At 38.5% G+C, this 22,517-nt stretch overlaps 1 protein-coding gene across 1 annotated transcript in view; it reads left to right on the forward strand.

Moving 5' to 3' along the window:
* The window catches only part of clmpa (CXADR like membrane protein a), a gene marked incomplete at both ends in the record, with an annotated part of 30,190 nt that extends 16,779 nt beyond the window's left edge, over window positions 1-13,411 (forward strand). Inside the window, 3 exons of the mRNA XM_079804021.1 lie at window positions 80-202; window positions 8,278-8,419; window positions 13,063-13,411. Of these exons, the coding sequence (XP_079660147.1) occupies window positions 80-202; window positions 8,278-8,419; window positions 13,063-13,411 (614 nt within the window). The remainder of the gene's footprint in view (window positions 1-79; window positions 203-8,277; window positions 8,420-13,062) is intronic.
* Window positions 13,412-22,517: the final 9,106 nt, after the last annotated feature.

Consider the following 22,517-nt stretch of genomic DNA (forward strand, 5'->3'; position numbering starts at 1 on the left):
TCTTGTGTCTGGTTGGATGCAGTGCTATACTGTGTAAACTATTACGATATCAAAGTAACTTTGTGTTTTTTGTCTTAAGATCTGAAGAACCCTGAGATTGTTACGCTGAAAAATCTGACGGGGGAAAGTGCGGGTGTCTATAAATGCACCGCCAGCAATGATGTCGGAGAAGAAAACTGCACTTTAGAGGTCAAAGTTCACTGTAAGTATTATCTGTGTTTGTATAGATACATTCAGAATGGCATATTAGCATATATCTTACTGCATGCTGTGCCAACTACCTACTGTTTTCTAAAAATAGTGCATAGTATGCATTGATAAATGCTTCAAACAGTAGTAATTCTACACTTTTGACACATTACCTCATCCTGCTTCATGTTTAATTTAGCCAGTGACATCCAGTTATCCATTACCTTAAAAATAAATATGCAAATTCAAATTTTTTAGCTAATTTGTCAAAAAAAATTGCTTTTTGCAGTCTGAAAAAAAAGGCCAAGAAGGAGGTCACACATTTTCTACTGCTTTGTTTGTCAAACTGAAAATGAAAGGTCATGTAGAGTGCATTGCTTTGCATTGTGGGATACAGTAGTCATGCATACATAAAATTAGCAGTATATATGAGTATTTTGTTGTTATTCTGAACTTAACCATTGTTTGATACATACACAGATGAAATATTTATGCAAACCGTACATTCCTGTTCCTAGCCTTGTTTTTTTTGTTTTTTGTTATGCTTTGTTGTTTTCTTCTTGCTTCCAACACGTAATTGAATTACTGTCAGAGTCATTGCTGTATCGCAACGCACAGATGATGGCGGTGAGATCCTGACCAATTCTGCTATGCAGCGCGATCTTTCAACACTATTTAACATCCAAATAAAGAATTCATCCTTTTTTTTTAACACCGTGTTCATTGATTTAATTCCTTCCTCCAAACCTTTCTCAAACTGCTCTGCTGCATAATTAAATATCAGATGATGGAATTAGAAGTAATAATTAATTACGTGGCGGAAAGAAAAAAAATTATTCATGCAAAAAATGGCATATTATTAAAGGAAGGAGCGTAGTGAGTGCGGTAGGTTGAGTAATGCTGTGCTGTTTGCTGGAGTATTCTCATGGTGAGTTACACTCCTTCAGGTATCTGCAATGCAGAGGGGGCTGCTTCTTACAGCCTGTTTGTTGGTTGTTAGTCTATTCTGAGCATGAAAACTTTGTTCTATGTGTCTTCTAAAAGAATGTAGAGAAGAGCTGCATGATTCTGGATAAATTGAGAATCCAAATTATTTTTATTTTACAAGAGAGATCACGATTCTCCCATGATTCTGAATGAGCAATTAAACAAAATAACACAATTTACTAGAGTTTCAGAATTTTTTTGTATTAAATTTAAAGGTCATTTAAATTTGATTTGATTAAAATATCAAAAACCACTTGAACAGTGTTATATATTTTGTTGACTACATTATCCGAAATGTCTCCAAGAATGTTTAAATCCAGAGAAATAAGCAATTTTAACCAGGATACGGACCGTGTCCGTGCATTGCCTATCAATGACATCATACCCACGTTCCCCTCGATTTCTTACCCTTGATTTTTATTTTGTACAAACCATGGAAGCACCAAAGGCGCTTTAATATATGATGTTTTTTGATTTATCATCGACAGATTACGAATCATTGTTATATAGCTCAACACAGTTAGTCCTATTGTTTAAATCTCGTTTTCTTGATTTACCGCGATTACCATGTTTTACCACACTCAAAAAACAAGCTGTTGACAAACTTAATCAAATTAAAGGTGCACTATGTAAAATGTTTGCAGTAAAATATCCAAAAACCACAAGGCCAGTGTTATATATTTAGTTCAGTTGAGTACTTACAATATCCCAAATGTTTCCAACTATTTGTAAAATGTGAGAAAATTGCTATTTTCACCAAGGAACCGGGACGTGTGAGGGAGTCGCCTGTCAATTGCGTCATATCTGCGTTACCCTCGGTTTCCGGTTTTATTTTGCAAAAACGCTTTACGCTTACTACAGTGTGCAACAAGTGTCATAGAGATTCGTCATAGCATAATTTTCAACACACTCAAATGTATCTAATATGATACACATAGCTGCGTTACCTCATAGTCATGACCGGAAAGGCGGAAATGGCACCGGCGACTGTGGCATAATAAAAGTCCCGCCGGCGACTATGCCATAATAAAGGTCTCGCTGCTCGCGAGGCTTGTGTTGCGCTCTTCTTATTAACAAATGCGCCTGCTCTGCTTCATACTACAATAACATTATTAATCACATCCATGAACATGATTTCTGCCCAAGTCCTATCCCATTTCTTTTCCACCGGCTGTGAGGTGGAGACCACATGTCCCAAGATTCTGCGCTCAAACTTGGCGTCATCAAACTACGCCTTTGTTTTAAATAGGCGACCTCTAGTGGATGGAAAAGTTACATAGTGCAGCTTTAAGGAAAACTTTTCCACTAAATTTAATTACGTTCCTCCAACAAAATCGAATTGGTTTGAAATAATTTGTTGTAATCTTGTTGTATTAACTTAAGTCAAGTCTGAAGTCTTTATCACTGGAGTCCGAGTCAAGTCTGGAGTCTTTTGTCACAAGTCTCAAGAAATTTTATGTCTTACAAAAAAAAAAATCTCATATTCAAAAATGCTATTTTTTAGAATTTAGACAAAATATATGACCTTTCTATCATCTGTTTTGTTTGTAATAAAGGTCCTAAGATGTAAGGGATAAATCCTGCCTGTTACATTATAATCCATTATAATGCAAAATAAAAAAAACAATTGTCCTGGCAACAAGACGAGTAGTCATTTTCAATAGAGCTCCGGAGGTCACGTGACCAATTCTGTTTAGGCCACCATTTTGCCAGGCAGGAACAGCCGGCGCCAGCATGAGTTTCAAGGCAACGGAGTTCACTGCGCACTTTAATTCAAAAGACAGACTTGTACATAGCAAAACTTAATATATTAAACATAACAGATCCCTGTAATGCCCCCGGGATGCTTTTCACGTGTATCGATAAAGGAACAGATAGCTTTCCTGACAGGACACTAGCCTAGTTTTGACATAAATGGGCACTAAATTAGTGGAGCGGCAGGCAGAAAGAAAAAAGCTCTTTAGGTCTTTATGCGCGTCTGGCGGTCCTGCAGCGCGATGGGCGCGATTCCGCCTCATTCGCGCGTCCAGTTCGCGCGGTAAAGTGGCGTGATGAGAAATCCTGCATATTTTAAAAATACTACTATTGTGTCACAAAATGTAGTTTTAAGACTTTTTCAGGCGAGTATGTAGTTGTTTAAAGCTCAAATCTGGGGTTTATTTATAAAGAGAGCGCCTATTTAAAAAAAAAAAAAAATCTTGCAGTTGTGAGATCCAGGCGATCAGCGGGCGCTCAGTGTGCATTAACCCCGGCGAGAGCAGCCTTTCCTCAGCTAGTCCTTCTGGCGTCTGCCGCTGGCTCTGATGTCTCTGTAGTGGTTAAACATGAGATAGAATTCTTCTTGTGTAGATCTAAAGGGCGATCTTTGGTGTCATGAATCTATAATTTGTTGTCTGCCAAATTGTTTTGATTGAGGGCAAAGAGAAGTTTCATCATTGTTTTTGTTTTTTTTGGATATTTAAATATACATGCAGTGAAGATAATGTAGGTAGCGCTTTGCCTGGACCACATTTGTGTGGCTATTAATGTTTAATATATTTTTTTAATGAAATTCATTAAAAATTCATTCAAAATGTTGAAGCGTCCAACTAGACGCGGTAGACACGATTTTGACACTCTATTCGTGTTTGGTGTGAACGCAGCATAACAGATGCCCCACAGTGATCATAACTTCAAACTAGCAAACTTAATCCTTCATAATGTGTGTAATAATGATAAAAGCTCCACTGCTCACGAGCCGTGTGTCGTGTTTGTCTCTCATTAGCAATCGCTCCAGCGTCCTTGTTCCGCTCCAATGGCTTTCAGCCCCACCCTGCTTCATACTACAGTAACATTAATAAATCTTTAATGCATTAGCTTATCCATGAAAATGATTTCTGCCTGAGTCCCGTCGGATTCTTTTCCACCTGCTGTAGAGGTGAAGACAACAGCTCCCATGATTCCGCGAAATCAAGGCGTCATCAAGCTACGCCTTTGTTTTGAATAAGCGACCTCTAGTGGGGGAAAATGACATACTAAAAATGGTTTGAATGAATGATTCACTCATTAATACTTCACTTGTGTCATTACTGGATGAATCAGCATTTTTGAACTAATATCTTAAATGAACGATTCAATGACAAATAAATTTTTATCAGTCATTTCTCGCCCCCTACTGGCGTAATTGATACAATCTTTATTTGAAGCGTCAAAACTACACATCATTGTTTATGAAAGTGAAAAAAGTGACACAACGTGAAGGCCAAGTATGGTAACACATACTCGCTATTTTGCCTCTGCGTTTAAAGGAATAGTTTGCTCAAAAATATAAATTCTGTCATCATTTACTCACCCTCAAGTTGTTCCAAACTTGTATGAACTCCATCAACTGTTTGGTTACAGACATTCTTCAAAATATCTTCTTAGGTACAGAACAAAGAAATGTATACAAGTTTGGAACAACTTGAGGGTGAGTAAATGATGACAGAATTTTCATTTTCAGGTGAACGATTCCTTTAACCCATCCATGTTAGTGTACACACATTAGGATTAGTGAGTAGTGAACACACACACACACACACACACACCTAGAGCAATAGGCAGCCATTTTGCTAAGGCGCCAGGGGAGTGTTTGGGGGTCAGGTGCCTTGCTCAAGGGCACCTTAGTCATTTCCCGCTGGTATTGAGAATCGAACCTGCAACCTTCTCTAATCATTAGATAATGACTGCCCATATTTAAACTATAAACTTTTTGTCCTAGTACTTCTCTGATAGCATTATTTCTTAAGACTGTGGTTCAAAAAAGACTGTGAAGCTGTTTCATACCTATATATGACAACTACTGTCTCTGGGTCAGCGGCAGCACCATGAAGATTTGAATGTTCGTTTTGATCATAATAGTCAAAGGTTTATTAGATTTGTGAATTAGATTAGACTAATTAGATTTTATTAGAATAGAATAGAATAGAATAGAATAGAATAGAATAGAATAGAATAGAATAGAATAGAATAGAATAGAATAGAATAGAATAGAATAGAATAGAATAGACAGCAACATTGTGTTGACACATCTGGTATGTGTTGAATCCTCATGAGGCTGACACGATTTGCTGTCTGAGGAATAGAATAGAATAGAATGTTGTGGGTGGTTGCTAGGATGTTACTATGCAAATTGCTAATGTGTTTTAAGTGTTTTTAATATTTTCCTATGTGTTTTCTAAGGTGTTGCTAGGTAGTTGTCAGGGTGTTCTCGGTCAAAAGAGGCAATCCTCATATCCTTAAGTTTCTGTAGTATTTTTGGTCCCTATAAACAGTTCAGGTTGTTCCATTTATCTAGTCTTATTGATTTTATTGATTTATTTTTTAAAATTATTTAATTTAGCCTTTTTTATACACACAATTGACTCCGGACAAATGATGTGCCAATGTTTAATTCTAAGGGTCATAATTGATTAACTTGAGCTGAATAACGACAATATTCCCTTCTTTATAGTTGCTAATAACTGCATTAAGTTAATTTTACAAATTGATGAACTTGAAACTTGAACTATTATCTTCTGTAAAGCTGCTTTAGTTGACTTCTGAGTTTTGAGTGGGCTTTATAACTAATAAACTTTGCAACATTCACACGGTTATTGAAAAATCGAATCAACATTGTACTAAATTAAAGCCACAATATGTAATTTTTTGATTTTGCTGAGCTTTTATTATGCAACAGATGACGGCTTCCGCTTCTTACGGTCATGCATATGTGGGTCTATGATGTGGAGTAACGCAGCACTGTTTTATAATATTAGATACGCTTGAGTGTGTTGAAAGTTATGTTATAATGCTACTCTCTGCGTTCGCTCGGCGGCTACTATGAGACACTTGTTGCACACTGCAGTGAGCTAGATCGATATTAGGCAGGATAAAACATGGTACTCGCGGTAAATCAAGAGAACCAGATTTAAACAATAAGACTGTTTTGAGCTATATAACAATGATTAGCTTTATGTCGTTGAATGTATCCAAACAGTTTCTCACCTGTCTATTATAACACAATATATTAATGCGTCTTTGGTGTTTCCATGGTTTCTACAAAATCGAGGGCAACGCAGGTCCTGGTTTAAATTGCTTATTTCTCTGGATTTAAACATTCTTGGAGACATTTGGGATAATGTATGTACACAAGTCAACAAAATGTATAACACTGTTCTAGTGGTTTTAGGATATTTTACATATTGTACCTTTAAGCTGAATAATGACACTATTGTCTTTTTAGAGCTGCTTTGCAGCTGAAATGGTATTCGTTTAATAATGGAAGAACTTGAAGCAGGAACCAATCAGCTGTCCCTATACATGTGCTGGTCATATAATTAGAATATCATCAAAAAGTTGATTTATTTCACTAATTCCATTCAAAAAGTTAAACTTGTATATTATATTCATTCAATACACACAGACTGATATATTTCAAATGTTTATTTCTTTTAATTTTGATGATTATAACTGACAACTAAGGAAAATCCCAAATTCAGTATCTCAGAAAATCAGAATATTACTTAAGACCAATGCAAAGAAAGGATTTTTAGAAATCTTGGCCAACTGAAAAGTATGAAGATGAAAAGTATGAGCATGTACAGCACTCAATACTTAGTTGGGGCTCCTTTTGCCTGAATTACTGCAGCAATGCGGCATGCCATGGAGTCGATCAGTCTGTGGCACTGCTCAGGTGTTATGAGAGCCCAGGTTACTCTGATAGTGGCCTTCAGCTCTTCTGCATAGTTGGGTCTGGCATATCGCATCTTCCTCTTCACAATACCCCATATATTTTTTATGGAGTTAGAGTTTGCTGGCCAATTAAGAACAGGGATACCATGGTCCTTAAACCAGGTACTGGTTGCTTTGGCACTGTGTGCAGATGCCAAGTCCTGTTGGAAAAGGAAATCGGCATCTCCATAAAGTTGGTCAGCAGCAGGAAGCACAAAGTGCTCTAAAACTTCCTGGTATACGGCTGCGTTGACCTTGGACCTCAGAAAACACAGTGGACCAACACCAGCAGATGACATGGCACCCCAAACCATCACTGACTGTGGAAACTTTACACTGGACCTCAAGCAACGTGGATTGTGTGCCTCTCCTCTCTTCCTCCAGACTGATTTCCAAAGGAAATGTTTTAACTTTCATCAGAACATAACTTTGGACCACTCAGCAGCAGTCCAGTCCTTTTTGTCTTTAGCCAAGGCGAGACGTTTCTGACGCTGTCTGTTGTTCAAGAGTGGCTTGACACAACAAATGCGACAGCTGAAACCAATGTCTTGCATACGTCTGTGCGTAGTGGTTCTTGAAGCACTGATTCCAGCTGCAGTCCACTCTTTGTGAATCTCCCCCACATTTTTGAATGGGTTTTGTTTCACTTTCCTGTCCAGGATGCGGTTATCCCTATTGCTTGTACACTTTTTTTCTACCACATCTTTTCCTTCCCTTCGCCTCTCTATTAATGTGCTTGGACACAGAGCTCTGTGAACAGCCAGCCTCTTTTGCAATGACCTTTTGTGTCTTGCCCTCTTTGTGCAGGGTGTCAATGGTCGTCTTTTGGACAACTATCAAGTCAGCAGTCTTCCCCATGATTGTGTAGCCTACAGAACTAGACTGAGAGACCATTTAAAGGCCTTTGCAGGTGTTTTGGGTTTATTAGCTGATTAGAGTGTGGCACCAGGTGTCTTCAATATTTAACCTTTTCACAATATTCTAATTTTCTGAGATACTGAATTTGGGATTTTCCTTAGTTGTCAGTTATAATCATCAAAATGTAAAGAAATAAACATTTGAAATATATCAGTCTGAGTGTAATGAATGAATATAATATACAAGTTTCACTTTTTGAATGGAATTAGTGAAATAAATCAACTTTTTGATGATATTCTAATTATATGACCAGCACCTGTAGAGAATGATGTGATTGCAAGAAGATTGAGTTAAGGACCTATCAGCCTGCTCCATCTAGAGTTTTATGGCAGAACTTTGTATAAATAAATGTGACTTGACTTGACAATAATAAGAGTGAAGCTTACCTTAGCATACATACACCATAGCGTATTATAAAATGGAAAGAGCTGTGATGTGTCCGCTCTTTTGCAGATGTCCGTGGAATGGGCGTGGTGGCTGGTGCCGTGGTGGGCGTGTCCTTCGGCGTTCTCCTCATCATCCTCATCGTCTGGCTTGTTTTCCGCAAGAAAGAGAAGAAGAAATATGAGGAGGAGGAAGCGCCGAATGAAATAAGGTAAAACATTTTTAATGAAAAAACATTTCTTTAAATAGCACGTAGAACACAATTGCAAATTACAGCCTGACACCATTTATAATGTTTAGCAGCTCTATTTCTCTTTGTTGACTTGCATTCATGTCTAGGCTAATTTGCGGGTGTCAGGATGAATTATGCAGGTTTGGAGGATGAGTGAGCATCAACAATGCAAATGACAGCGAGATACACATACACGCTTCTCTCGCTGAGGTTAAGCCTTGTTAGCCACTAGCCTGGAGGGTTACAGAAGACTTTACGCTTTAGGGAATTTATCAAAACATTTTAAAAAATGTTGTAAAGTGCATTTACACCCAAAACATACATATTGTGAATGCAAATGCTTCTAGCTGCACAAACTTTGTTGACATTTTAGTTAAAAAAAAGGCCTGAAATGCACTCCATGTGAGTTGTTAAACAGAAATGCTTCTAGCTAGTCGCTAAACCTGTATTTTAATTAATTAATGTCAAATTATATAAAAGTTAGTTTAAAATACATTTACATAGTTATATTTTAGTGAATGAAATAAATATATTACAGGGCCGTAACCACCATAGACATTGAGGGGGACAAGTAGCCCCGATTAATTAGAAAAGCCCAAATTGCCCCCCCCCCTCCAATATTTGACATTACTGCACTGCTCTCCTGCATTCCATTCATGATTTTACAGCGCTCTGTATGTTAGGAAGACAAACATTTTTAAAAGTTACATTTTTATTCTGGTCTGCCTCAGGTCTAACGGCGCTCGTCAATGTCAAAACGATTGAAATGGCCAATCAAATCAAAGTAGGCGGGGTTTATGTCTTCACACAGACAAGTGCGTCAATCTATCTCTTAATGTCATTACGGGGATATCTATTCTTTCCGGTGAAATCACAAAACAAAATGCACACAAACGTGTCCATGCTCTTAATATACAATCATTGAACATCTTTGATTTTAATGAAGAAAAAAATATATATGAGGGCGGACTAGAAACTGTAACCGTCGACATTTTTTACAAAAATTCCACCACCAGATCACTAAGAAATTGAATTTTTTTCTGCGGATATGTATTTATTCACTAACGGGAAGAATCTCGAGACTGACGACATATTTGACGCTAATTAATGAAAATATTATTTGCAAATAGTCCCAAAATGATTATTTCCCAACTAGAATTGGACCTAGAATTTCGCTCACTGTTCTGTTTCTTTATGCTTTATAAAAATAACAAAATCGGTGCCCCCCAATGTTCAAGACATGGTTACGGCCTTGATATATTATAGTTCACCCAAAATCCAAATGTTCTCACTCTGTCGTTCTCTGTAATTCCTAACCTGTTTAACTTTCTTTCTTCTGTGGAACTCAAAACATATATTTAACCCTCATCCCTCCCTTACACTTGTAACAAATCCTTCCCTCGCGGGTCAAAATGACCTGCTGCAGCCATAAAATTATACTTTTTTTTTGTGTCCAGAAAGCTTATTTCTGTCAGGACCGCTATCATCAAAGATGATTGACAATTAGCATATAGTTTGGATTGGCGGTATGGTTCTGTTCTGGGCAAGAACTCCCTGCGCATCCATGCAGCCTAGCATGGATGAGAACAGGGAGAGCAGCGATAAACCCCCAAGGGTAAACAGAACAGAACCAACAATGTATTGTAGATATCATTTATGTCAATATTAAAATGTACAACATAATTCGGGGATTTAGTCTGATTCAAGGGGAATTGGATGCCAAATCCTGACTGACGAGAGGAGGAGCTGGGGATGGAGGGGGGTAATCAGCTCCGGAAAAACGCGATAGCAGCTGATGATACTGAAGGAGCTTATATGTATGCTGTGATTTACATCGTATTCCTATAGGTAGACATGATCAGCTGACAGTCTGCTGATGCGAGCTTGACTAACGTGACCTGCCAGAACTAACGCTATACGCTTGATTTAATTTCATTTTGATAAAATGTTTCTATTTTTTTATGCAAATTTGTTGTAGATTTGTCGTCATTTATTTTATTTTTTTACCTTTAAATTACTAGATTTTATCAATAATTCATAAATAAATAACAATTTAAGCACATTCTTTCAACTTAAATTCAAAATAACACAATTTCATGCTTAATTCTGTTTAATTCAGCTTAAAATATCTTAGGGTGCATTCACACTTGTCATGTTTGGTTCGATTAAAACGTACCGTGGTGCGATTGCTCGGTTAGTGCGGTTCATTTGAACATATGCGAATGCTGCCATCCGAACCCTGGTGCGCACCAAACAAGCGGACCGAGACCGCTTAAAAGATGGGTCTCGGCCCACTTCCAAACGAACTCTGGTGCGGTTCGATTGATAAATGTACGCAACACGGACCAAAGACATGTAAAGCAACCAAAAACAGGACGTGCTGTCACAAGATGCCGCTACAAGTCACCTGATTTGATGACGCGGAAAGATCAGTGTATCCAAAATGAGTTGAGGGCAAACGTGGAGCAACGAGGAGGTAAAGTGCCTCATCAATATATGCAGATCTTTGTTTCTACATACAACGGAGGAAATCCTGGTGCTGTTTTGAATGTTTTGAACATTTGATGAGCTCTTTGTGAGTTCTCAGCTGGTAAAAATATATGTACACGCATAAAATGATCGTGTTTAATCCAGCACACAGCATTGTTTTGAATGTTCGGTAAGCAAGCTCCGTCACGAAATATACGTCATAAAAGCCGACCAATCAGGTTGTGACCGTATCCCTATGCGTTTGGTTTGGTAACTTTAGGTTCGCTGTTAAAAATGCCAGTGTGAACGCTAAGCGAACCAGGACTATATTTTTTTGTTTTTGGTCCGGACCAAACGAACCAAACGAACCGAACTACAAGTGTGAACACACCCTTATATTGGGTGTCTCTGCTGACCTCTTGTAGAAAAAAAATTATATGACATGATATTTCATTACTTGCCACTAGATGGCCTCATTTCTCTATATGGAGCAAATGTGCTGTTCTGATGGGTCCTAAAGTAAGTTTTTTTCTTCCATATGCATTCAGATACACTTGTAAAAATAAAATAATTTTTTGGTAAAGTTTTAGCATTTTTAGGTTTTCCTATGTGTACTGGAGCATTCCTCGCATTCCATTAATTAATTTCCTAAGGGGGTCAAATTGGCCCACGAGGGAAGGGTTTGTTACTTTTTTTATTTCAAGTGCAAGACTCCTTTAATCCAGTTGTTTTTTTGTGTATTCGTGGTTCAAGTCCGACAAAAGTCCTCGGGTCTTGGACCACTCCGATGAGCACAAACATTTTTTTTTGGCTCAAGCGACCCGAGGGAAGGATGAGGATTAAAGGGTTAGTTCACCCAAAAATGAAAATGATGTCATTAATTACTCACCCTCATGTCGTTCGACACCCGTAAGACCTCCGTTCATCTTCGGAACACAAATGAAGATATTTTTGTTGAAAGCTGATGGCTGAGAAAGGCCTCAGATAGGCCTCCATTGGCATTCAGTACATTCACACTCCCAAGACCCATAAAAGGCACTTTTATTTTTTTTAAACATTGTTACAAATTCCATCTCACCACAGTGGCTCTACAATAATTTTACGATGCGACGACAATAGATTTTGTGCGCAAAAAAAAATCTAAATAACACCTTTATCTAACTTGTTCTTGTCTTCCGTGTGCCTCCATGACGCATGCGTGAGAATATTACGCAGATCCGGCGTTCGGACACATGACCCAGAAGCGATTTGCTTACAAGCAGAGGAAGACGCGCGTATCTAAGCTATTTAATTCTACATTGATCATGCTTTAGGTCTTGGCGTAGTGCTCAAAATGGGGCTAAAGTGTGCATTTAATCGATTTCTGAACGCCGGCGCAACGTCATATTCTCGCGCATGCGTCGTGGAGGCATACACGGAAGACAAGAAGAGGTTGAATAAAGTCGTTATTTAGATTTTTTTTGCTCACAAAAACTATTGTCGTCGCTTCGTAAAATTATTGAAGAGCCACTGTGGTGAGATGGACTTTGTAATGACGTTTTAAGTGCCTTTTATGGGTCTTGTGAGTGTAAATGTACTGAATGCCAATGGAGGCCTATCTGAGGCCTTTCTCAGCCATCAGCTTTCAACAAAAATATCTTCATATGTGTTCCGAAGATGAACGGAGGTCTTACGGGTGTCGAACGACATGAGGGTGAGTAATTAATGACATAATTTTCATTTTTGGGTGAACTAACCCTTTAAGAATGTTGATAACCAAACAGTTTAAAAATATATATATAATGGAAGTCAATGGGAACAGAAATTGTTTGGTTACCACCATTCTTCAAAATACCTTCTTTTGAGTTCAACAGAGAATTAACTAAATCAAACAGGTTTGGAATTACATGAAGGTGATTAAATGATGACAGCATTTTCATTTTTGGATGCCAAACACAAATGTGCATTGCATTCTTATAATTCCCACAAAATGGTGTTATAACAGGATTTTAGTAGTTTCATGTCAACTACTGTCCTGGAGGACCAACAGTTTGAAAACAAATCTTTCTGAGGGCGTTGACATGTTTATAGCTAATTTGGCACAGACATTTGCATGCGAAGTATACACAACAAGATGAAGAATCTCACAGTGTCTCTCTCTCTTTATGTTTTAGGGAAGATGCGGAAGCTCCCAAAGCCAAACTGGTGAAGCCAAACTCTCTCTCCTCCTCTCGCTCTGGTAGTTCTCGCTCCGGGGCCTCCTCCACTCAGTCTATGGTGCACAACAGCGCCCCCCGTGGGCCCAGGCCTCGACTGCCCGTGGTGGCTGCCCTCAAAGAAAGCGGGCAGTCGGAAAACTTCCCTCCAGTTCCACCGCCGTACAACCACGTGGTCCCCAAACTTCTGGAGCCCAGCAGTAGCCCCAAACCCAGCCCGGCAAAGCTCAGCCCAGGGAACCTGACGAGGATGGGCGCCACGCCAGTGATGATCCCCGCGCAAACCAAGGCATTCCAGACTGTGTAGGAATATATAAAAAAACACACATTAACACACACACAAACAAATAAATACACACACTGCAGCGAGCATCAACTCCCACATCTGGTATCAGGAACATTCCCAAAGGATTTCCCATTCCCTGCGGAAAACCCAGGTGGTCAGGCCTTTTGATTCAACGTTGGAAAATACATGCTTTTGTTGTTTTTATGTGCACACTGAAGTGGAAAGAGAGTGTATGTATTTTTAAAGGGTAAAGATGTGAGGGCTGTGCCTTGTGTTGTTACGGTGGTTTGAGCAAACAAAAGAGGCAGATATGAACAGAGATTCAGCTCTGCCTTTACCCAGACAGACAGCCTGTCTACCTGACCACACACTTCCTGTCCTCGCAGGGTTTGAACTGACAGCTACAGAACTGGAGGAGAAACTCACATAAGCGGACTCTTTCCGGCACCTGCTCATCCGCCCCTACGAGGATTCACATCTGCCACTCATTTCCTCAGCCAATCAGCATTTGCCAAGCAGCCCAGCAGGTATCACACCTCAACAGCCAATGGCAGGTCACCTGCTGGGCGCAGACGCTCCGATTGGCCCAGAACGAGGAGAAACCAACACACCACGACATAAACAATGACAGTAAATTTGTTTGTTCCTCATTAGAGCTATAAATATTCCATATGAATAGAAGTATTTAAAATGTATTTATAGGAATTCCATACAAATATATTTCAGTTAAAGTATCTAACGGCGTTCGTAACGTGTGTGCACAATCCCTTTAAATCATTCACTCACATTCTCCAGGATAATGCATTCAGAATCTTCAGTAATGAGGCTGATCGTCTCAATGGGGAAATGGTTTGGCTCGGCTTTGGCTCCTGGTATTTGCAATTGAAATCAGATGTCTGGTTGGCGCGTCCCATTGGATGCAAGTATGATGAGATTGTGTCAGGCTTATTTAGTGCTGGTTTATGTAGATCTGAAGTGTCTAACCGATTACGATGAAACCGAACGAGCAGGCCCACACACAATCTGCCTGCGTGGAAAGCACTAGTTTTACACAGATTTCGAACGGCTTCATCCTTTTTTGACTCGAAGGCCCTCCATTATCCAACACAATTTAAAAGATATTTCTGCTGAAATGATGGCAACACTGCTTGTTTTGAAATGTTTTATCAACATAAACTGGAAGTGCTGATATGTTAAATTGAATTACAAATCATTTTGTGATCTTTTTTTCGGGTTATTTAGAGGGAAAAAGTCACATTTCAGTTTACATTCTTTGTGTGTGTGTGTGTTTGGAATTTTGATTCAAGTTAACTTCCATTTTAAATGTATTTAAATCATCCTGTGCCTCTTTTGGAAGTTTGCTGAGGCCACTGCTCTGCATTACCCAAAAATGAAAATTATATCATAATTTACTCACCCTCGAGCTATCCTGACATTCTTCTTTCAGACAAATACAATCAGAGTTACATTAAAAAATGTCCTGGCTCTTCCAAACTTTATAATGGCAGTGAATGGCAGCCCAAAATTTTAAACCCAAAAAAGTGCTAGCCTGGCTCCGCCCTCCTACGTACTTCCGCTCAATTTTCATTTTCCTTCAGTGCTCCGTCTGGAATTGCGGTATATTTTCTGGTTAACCGGTCCAATCAGCGAACAGAGCGAGTGGCTGAGAACAATGATGTTGATGTTGTGCGCTAGTCTGAGATGACATACGTCACGACCAAACGTTAGCGATCGGTTATGGCAGATCCAATAGTTTTAAACTTCAACAGAGTACCCGCCTTCAAGGAAGTTAAAACTTGTCAATGGAGAGTGGCCAGACTCTCTGAGAGTCTTGTAGGACCAGGCTAAAAAAGTGCATCCATCCATTATAAAAGTAATCCACATGGCTCTAGCGGTGGTTAATAAAGGTTTTCTGAAGCGAATTGATGGGTTTGTGTAAGAAAATATCCATATTTAACACGTTACAAAGTAAAATATCTAGCTTCCGGCAGACCGCCTTCCGTATTCAACTTATGGAAAATGTGTAACGTCTCTCTCAGTTCAAAACACTTACGCTGCGTCCGACGTCATGGTCGCGCCAGTTACACTTTTTTCCATAAGTTGAATATGGAACGTGGTCTGCCGAAAGCTACACTCTAAAAATTGCTGGGTTAAAAACAACCCAAGTTGGGTTGAGAATGGACTAACCCAGCAATTGGGTTGTTTTAAGCAAACATTTAACCCAACCGCTGTGTTAAAACGACCCATTCACTGAGTTAAAACAACCCAATTGCTGGGTTAGTTCATTTTCAACCCAACTTGGGTTGTTTTTAACCCAGCATTTTTTAGAGTGTAGATATTTTACTTTATAACGTGTTAAATATGGATATTTTTCTTACACAAACCCATCGATTTGCTTCAGAAGGCTAACCCCCAGAGCTGTGTGGAGCACTTTTATAATGGGCAGATGCACTTTTTTGGGCTTCAAATTTTGGGCTGCCATTTACTGCCATTATAAAGCTTGGAAGAGCCAGGACATTTTTCATCTAGGGTGGCTTGTGGGTGAGTAAATCATGGGGTAATTTTCATTTTTGGGTGAACTATCCCTTTATTTTTTTATTATTATTAAATATTATGGCTAATCTGCTAATGCTTTCATCTACTAATACGAATGTAGTGCTTTCTGCTCAGTTTAAGACATTTGTTAACACAAAAAAAAGATTAAAAAAATCCATCTGGGCCTGCAAATGAGCTTTGAATGTGTTGTATAGCTGGCTATTTTATGTTTTTTTCTTCTTTTTAACCATTTATTTTTAAGATTAATAGGATTATTTAGCAATTTTAGCAAAAGACACAACATCGTAACCGCAGTAGGTTAGAAGCTTTAAATTCTTGACTGCAGATTTATATATATATATAAATATTAATATTTTTTTGCATCCTAGTTGTGTTCCGGTTACTCTAATGCCATTGCAAATATATTTTCTCTTTTTTTCAGTTGTTTTCCCCTCTTATATTTCAATGTTTGATGAATTCTAGTGCTCTGAGAGACAGAATCAGCTGCAAAAATGTGCTTTTTGACTCTCCATTAGTAAACAGCAGGGGGTATAACATTAATTCCTCCCCTCTTGTTTTTACGTCTTTAGAAATGAATTAGATGGACGAACGAGATGTCAGAAAATATTGAAAGTGACAGGACACCCTTAAGGACAGAACAATGTCTTCTCGCCGGATAACCAGGGAATAGCACGACTTAGATGTCAATGCACCGAGAGGTAAAGGAACCAAAGGCTGACCTTATTTATCTAAATCCAGTCCTTCACAACTCTTAAAGCCAGTGCAAAAGAACACCGAATGTGCACCCAGTTCCATTGATTTAGCTTCAACCCACAGCCCGGTCGATTCCCCGTCTTTGAAGTCTCTTTCCACTCGCGGGGAACGCAAGGAAATGAAGTAATATTATTCAAAGTACTTCCTCGCAACCCGCTGTCCCTGTACGGCTGAGTCTGCTGTTGATATGTGCTGAGACGCATGGTTCAGTTGAGTTTGTGTTCGGTCAGTCACAGCTGAACAGTTTGAATGCTGAGCTCTAATGTTAAACACCCTGCATACAATTGCTTGAGAGAATGTGCATCTAAACACTATTGGCAATGGACCTGCATGACAACGATAGCTAGAGAAAGACAAGTATTTTGGCTAATATCAGTACATTATATACTAAGAATCGCATTATAAAAAGGATTTTGGTTCAAATGTTACTAATGTAAATACTTTTTGTATTTATACGTCAACTTTCATTATACCGAATACACATTGAATTAACTCCTTGTCGATGATTTGCACTCTGTCTGGTGTTTTGACTGCATGAGTAAGGAAACCATGACCCATTTTCCTCTGTCGCACCGATTTTTTAAAACATTACTGGCAATTGTTTGATTGGACAAATGATAAAATACCTTGTAGATATTTCCTTTCATTTCAAATGTATATTTGTACAGTATATAAATGATTTTCCTTTGGTTTGTAATAAAGCATTCAATGGCAAGCCAACGAAAACAGTGTCATTTTCTGTTCATTGCACAGACATTCCAGGAGATTTCCTCTCTCTCAAACGCCTTCCGTCTGTGTGGATGGATCAAAATCCAAACTCAAAGCAAATTTACAGGGCCTTAAACTAACTCTTTACCAGCACTGAAATTATTTTTGCAAAAACAGAGAGTTATGACACCAACATTTTGGACATTTCAGGTAGCCCTCAGAAATGTAATAAATCAAATATAAAAATAACACTGCATAGTTTTCTCTAATAAGGATTAATCTCGGTTTAATTTATCGGAGTGTCTATTCACACCAAGTGCCTATCGTGCCTTGGCAAGTGCTATTCGCACTATCTCCGCTAAACAATGCCTGATTGGACCAATAGTAAAAAAAATTAATAAAAAAACACACACACACATAATTCCATGTCTTCAGTGGCGCAATCAGTAAAGCACAAAGGATCTTGGTTTTGATCCGATCGACCCGGGTTCGAATCAGCCTTTTGCAGAGTTCACTCATATCACATCGGAAATCATATCAATAATATGATATGATTATATGATCATATTTCTGACATAGAAGCCAGCAAACAAAATGGGTCATAGATTGCAGATTTTACCTGACCTAAAAATCCTCAGCATATTAAAACGTAGAAAAATCAACTCATCAACTTACAGTGTGACTTTCATTGTCAATTGCGCTCGTTCCTGATGCGTGTCCTCAATAAAAAATAAGAAAATGTTCTAAAAGTGTAAATAAAGTGCCTAACAAATATTTAATAAAAATAAAAACATTTAATGGTTAGGAAGGGTTTTTATTGTCCCATTTAATCATTGTAATAAATATAATAAATTACACTCTATGCTATTATTGCATCCTGTTAATGTACAGCAATACTGAGGGGCAAATAGTACGTAAAAATATTTAATGCTATTTGCACTTAGTGTAAATATCATCTATCGCTAAGAAAATATGTTATTTTCACTAGAATATAGTTGCAAATAGCCGCTGTCTTAATTAATGCAAATTTAGAAAAGTAATTCAGTCAAGAGCAGGAAGTGATTTTGTCTTTGTCCTTTGTTGTTTGATTAACATTAAAGCTACAATATTGGAAAAATATGTAATTTTTCGCCGCTTGAGGTCACTTATTCAAAACAAAGGCGTAGCTGGATGATGCCTGGATTTCGTGGAGCTTTTATTATGCCGCAGATGCCGCTTCCGCTTTTTCCGGTCATATGTTCGCAATGCTGTTTTATCGTATTAGATACATTTGAGTGTGTTGAAAGTTATGTTATAATGCTACTCGGTGCGTTCACTCAGCGGCTACTATGAGACACTTGTTGCACTGCAGTGAGCTAGATCGATATTAGGCAGGATAAAACATGGTACTCGCTGTAAATTAGGAAAACCAGATTTAAACAATAAGACTAACTGTGCTGAGCTATATAACAATGATTTGTTTTCTGTCGATGAATGTATCCAAACAGTTTCTCACCTATCTAATAAAACACATAATATATTAAAGCGTCTTTGGTGTTTCCATGGTTTATACAAAATAAAACCGGAAATCGAGGGTAACGCGGGTATGTCATTGATGACGCACGGACAAGGTCTGGTTAAAATAGCTTATTTCTCTGGATTTAAACATTCTTGGAAACATTTGGGAAAATGTATGTTCACAAGTCAACAATATATAACCTTGTTCTAGTGGTCTTACATATTTTACCTTTAAAAAAACAGAAGGCAGCAGGATTATTAGGATGCTGTGACTTTAAGACCAAATGCACAGATGCAATGTAATTATACACGAGTACTGTGTTTGAAATTGCCCCCTTTACCCTCATTCACTATTCCCTACATTACTCCACTAATATAGCTAGCTAATTTACTTTATAAAGTTTTAAATATGTATATTTTTCTTACACAAACACATCACTTCGCTTCAGAAGGCCTTTATTAATACTATGTTTACTAGATATGGGCATTTCTTTTACCAATTGTATGAATTTGTCCTGTTCAAGCGCAAGAAGACGTTTGCTTAATTCAGTATTCATGTGCTGTCTGAGACGCGGCTTTTTTGGGCACGCTTTGGATGTTTGCACACGAGTAATTGTAGTAAGTGCTTGAATATTTAAATGGGCAAGGCTTTAAAGGTGTTGTATGTAAGTTTTTCACTTTACTAAAGCATAAAAATACCATAATATGATACACTCACCTAAAGGATTATTAGGAACACCATACTAATACTGTGTTTGACCCCCTTTCGCCTTCAGAACTGCCTTAATTCTACGTGGCATTGATTCAACAAGGTGCTGAAAGCATTCTTTAGAAATGTTGGCCCATATTGATAGGATAGCATCTTGCAGTTGATGGAGATTTGTGGGATGCACATCCAGGGCACGAAGCTCCCGTTCCACCACATCCCAAAGATGCTCTATTGGGTTGAGATCTGGTGACTGTGGGGGCCATTTTAGTACAGTGAACTCATTGTCATGTTCAAGAAACCAATTTGAAACTATTTGAGTTTTGTGACATGGTGCATTATCCTGCTGGAAGTAGCCATCAGAGGATGGGTACATGGTGGTCATAAAGGGATGGACATGGTCAGAAACAATGCTCAGGTAGGCCGTGGGATTTAAACGATGCCCAATTGGCACTAAGGGGCCTAAAGTGTGCCAAGAAAACATCCCCCACACTATTACACCACCACCACCAGCCTGCACAGTGGTAACAAGACATGATGGATCCATGTTCTCATTCTGTTTACGCCAAATTCTGACTCTACCATCTGAATGTCTCAACAGAAATCGAGACTCATTAGACCAGGCAACATTTTTCCAGTCTTCAACTGTCCAATTTTGGTGAGCTTGTGCAAATTGTAGCCTCTTTTTCCTATTTGTAGTGGAGATGAGTGGTACCCGGTGGGGTCTTCTGCTGTTGTAGCCCATCCGCCTCAAGGTTGTGCGTGTTGTGCGTGTTGTGGCTTCACAAATGCTTTTCTGCATACCTCGGTTGTAATGAGTGGTTATTTCAGTCAAAGTTGCTCTTCTATCAGCTTGAATCAGTCGGCCCATTCTCCTCTGACCTCTAGCATCAACAAGGCATTTTCGCCCACAGGACTGCCGCATACTGAATTTTTTTCCCTTTTCACACCATTCTTTGTAAACCCTAGAAATGGTTGTGCATGAAAATCCCAGTAACTGAGCAGATTGTGAAATACTCAGACCGGCCCGTCTGGCACCAACAACCATGCCACGCTCAAAATTGCTTAAATCACCTTTCTTTCCCATTCTGACATTCAGTTTGGAGTTCAGGAGATTGTCTTGACCGGGACCACACCCCTACATGCATTGAATCAACTGATTTGTGATTGGTTGATTAGATAATTGCATTAATGAGAAATTGAACAGGTGTTCCTAATAATCCTTTAGGTGAGTGTATGATTGATAATGATAATATGATCATAATTGCTGCCATAGAAGTCAGCAAACAAAACGGGTCATAGATTGCAGATTTTACCTGACCTAAAAATCCTCAGCATCCATCTAAAAATCTCTATGAACGAGAGCATATTAAAACGCGGACAAATCAACTCATCAACTAAATTGCGCTTGTTCCCGACGCGTATCCTAAAGCTGGCAACCTGCGCGAGCGTCAAGTCTGAGGAGAAGTGGGCGGGGCAAACAACAATCTCCAATATTTTGAATTTGGACTGCAGTACCCCTACATATCGCACCTTTAACTTTCGTGATGATGCAGCGCTGGCCCATTAACTGTCACGTGCATCATTCACGTTTATGTTCTCACAACATTGCATTGTTAGAATTCATAAAAATGTTATAGGCCAACCTGCCAACACAGATTTTTACTTGTATTTAGCGCTTGGTGAGTATTTTAGGCCCTGTATACAGACATACAGGCCCTTGGATACATTTATTCCCTGTGGCCACAGCCATCCATCTGATGTGTTCCTGCTCAAAAAAGTTGAGAGTCAAGTAAGTTTGAATCAAGTTTTGCAGTTCTCGGGTGTCTTATGGGTTAAGAACAAGGAAAAAGAAGAAAATAAGTTAATTATTCGTTCCTTAATCCCTCCTTTGTGGCCTAATTGTTCTCCGTCTCATTGTGATTCTGGCATGCTTCATCAGTATGCACTCTGACAAATCATTAACAGAGCCTGTAAGCACGTGGTGCTTAAGGCAAAGCTCTGCACAGAAGACTAACCCAAATTTCCTGTACAAATAGATATAATCCATTATTTTCCACTCGAACACTGTAGTTCTGAAATATCTAAAAATGTATTTCTGTCCTCTTTGTTAGTAACAATTAGATGATCTAGTAAAGAGTTTCAGGACGCTTGATCACAGCGTTAGTGCAATTGTGCCCTCTACTGGCCAAAGTGCGGCTTTAACTGCACTTGAATGAAAGTCAACAGTATAAAATATGAGATTGTGAGAATGAAAGGCCATTTATATCTAGTCTAATGGCATCTATCAAAGTTCAATGACTTTTGTGTTTTTGGGCCATTCCACTGGCCAACGTTTGCTTCAAAATGTCTAAACTTGATTATTTTAAATCTTTTTTTCAACACTGAATCTAATTCTACACATATTTAACTATTCAAAATGTGTGTTGGTCAATCTCAGGTAACTCTTTCATTTTTACAAGGTTTCTGAGCAGAAGATGGATGCATGTTTTCTCGGACCTGTTACCAAAACTCATGTGCCATTTCCTCTTGAGAAAATGTTTATTTTAAAGAAATGGTAGGATATATGTTCAAATAATTGATATTTGTGGGGGGGGGGGGGGGGGGGGGGGGGAAATACTAATATATACATTTCAGTCACTCTCTATTTGTTAAATGAATAAAAACATTACTTTCTTTTTATATAATTCAATTTATCAAACAATTGTATAATTGATGGACCAAACAAAACTGATAAAAACAGCGGTTTAACATTATTATTATTATTTTTTTGTTGAATTGAAAATTTGTAAAAAATGTGTGTGTGTGTGTGTGTGTGAGAGAGAGAGAGAGAGAGAGAGAGAGAGAGAGAGAGAGAGAGAGAGAGAGAGAGAGAGAGAGAGTACATGGCTGTGTGAGTGAGATTTT

The sequence above is a fragment of the Gobio gobio genome, assembly GCF_949357685.1.
Source record: "Gobio gobio genome assembly, chromosome: 22".
Lineage (NCBI taxonomy): Eukaryota > Metazoa > Chordata > Actinopteri > Cypriniformes > Gobionidae > Gobio > Gobio gobio.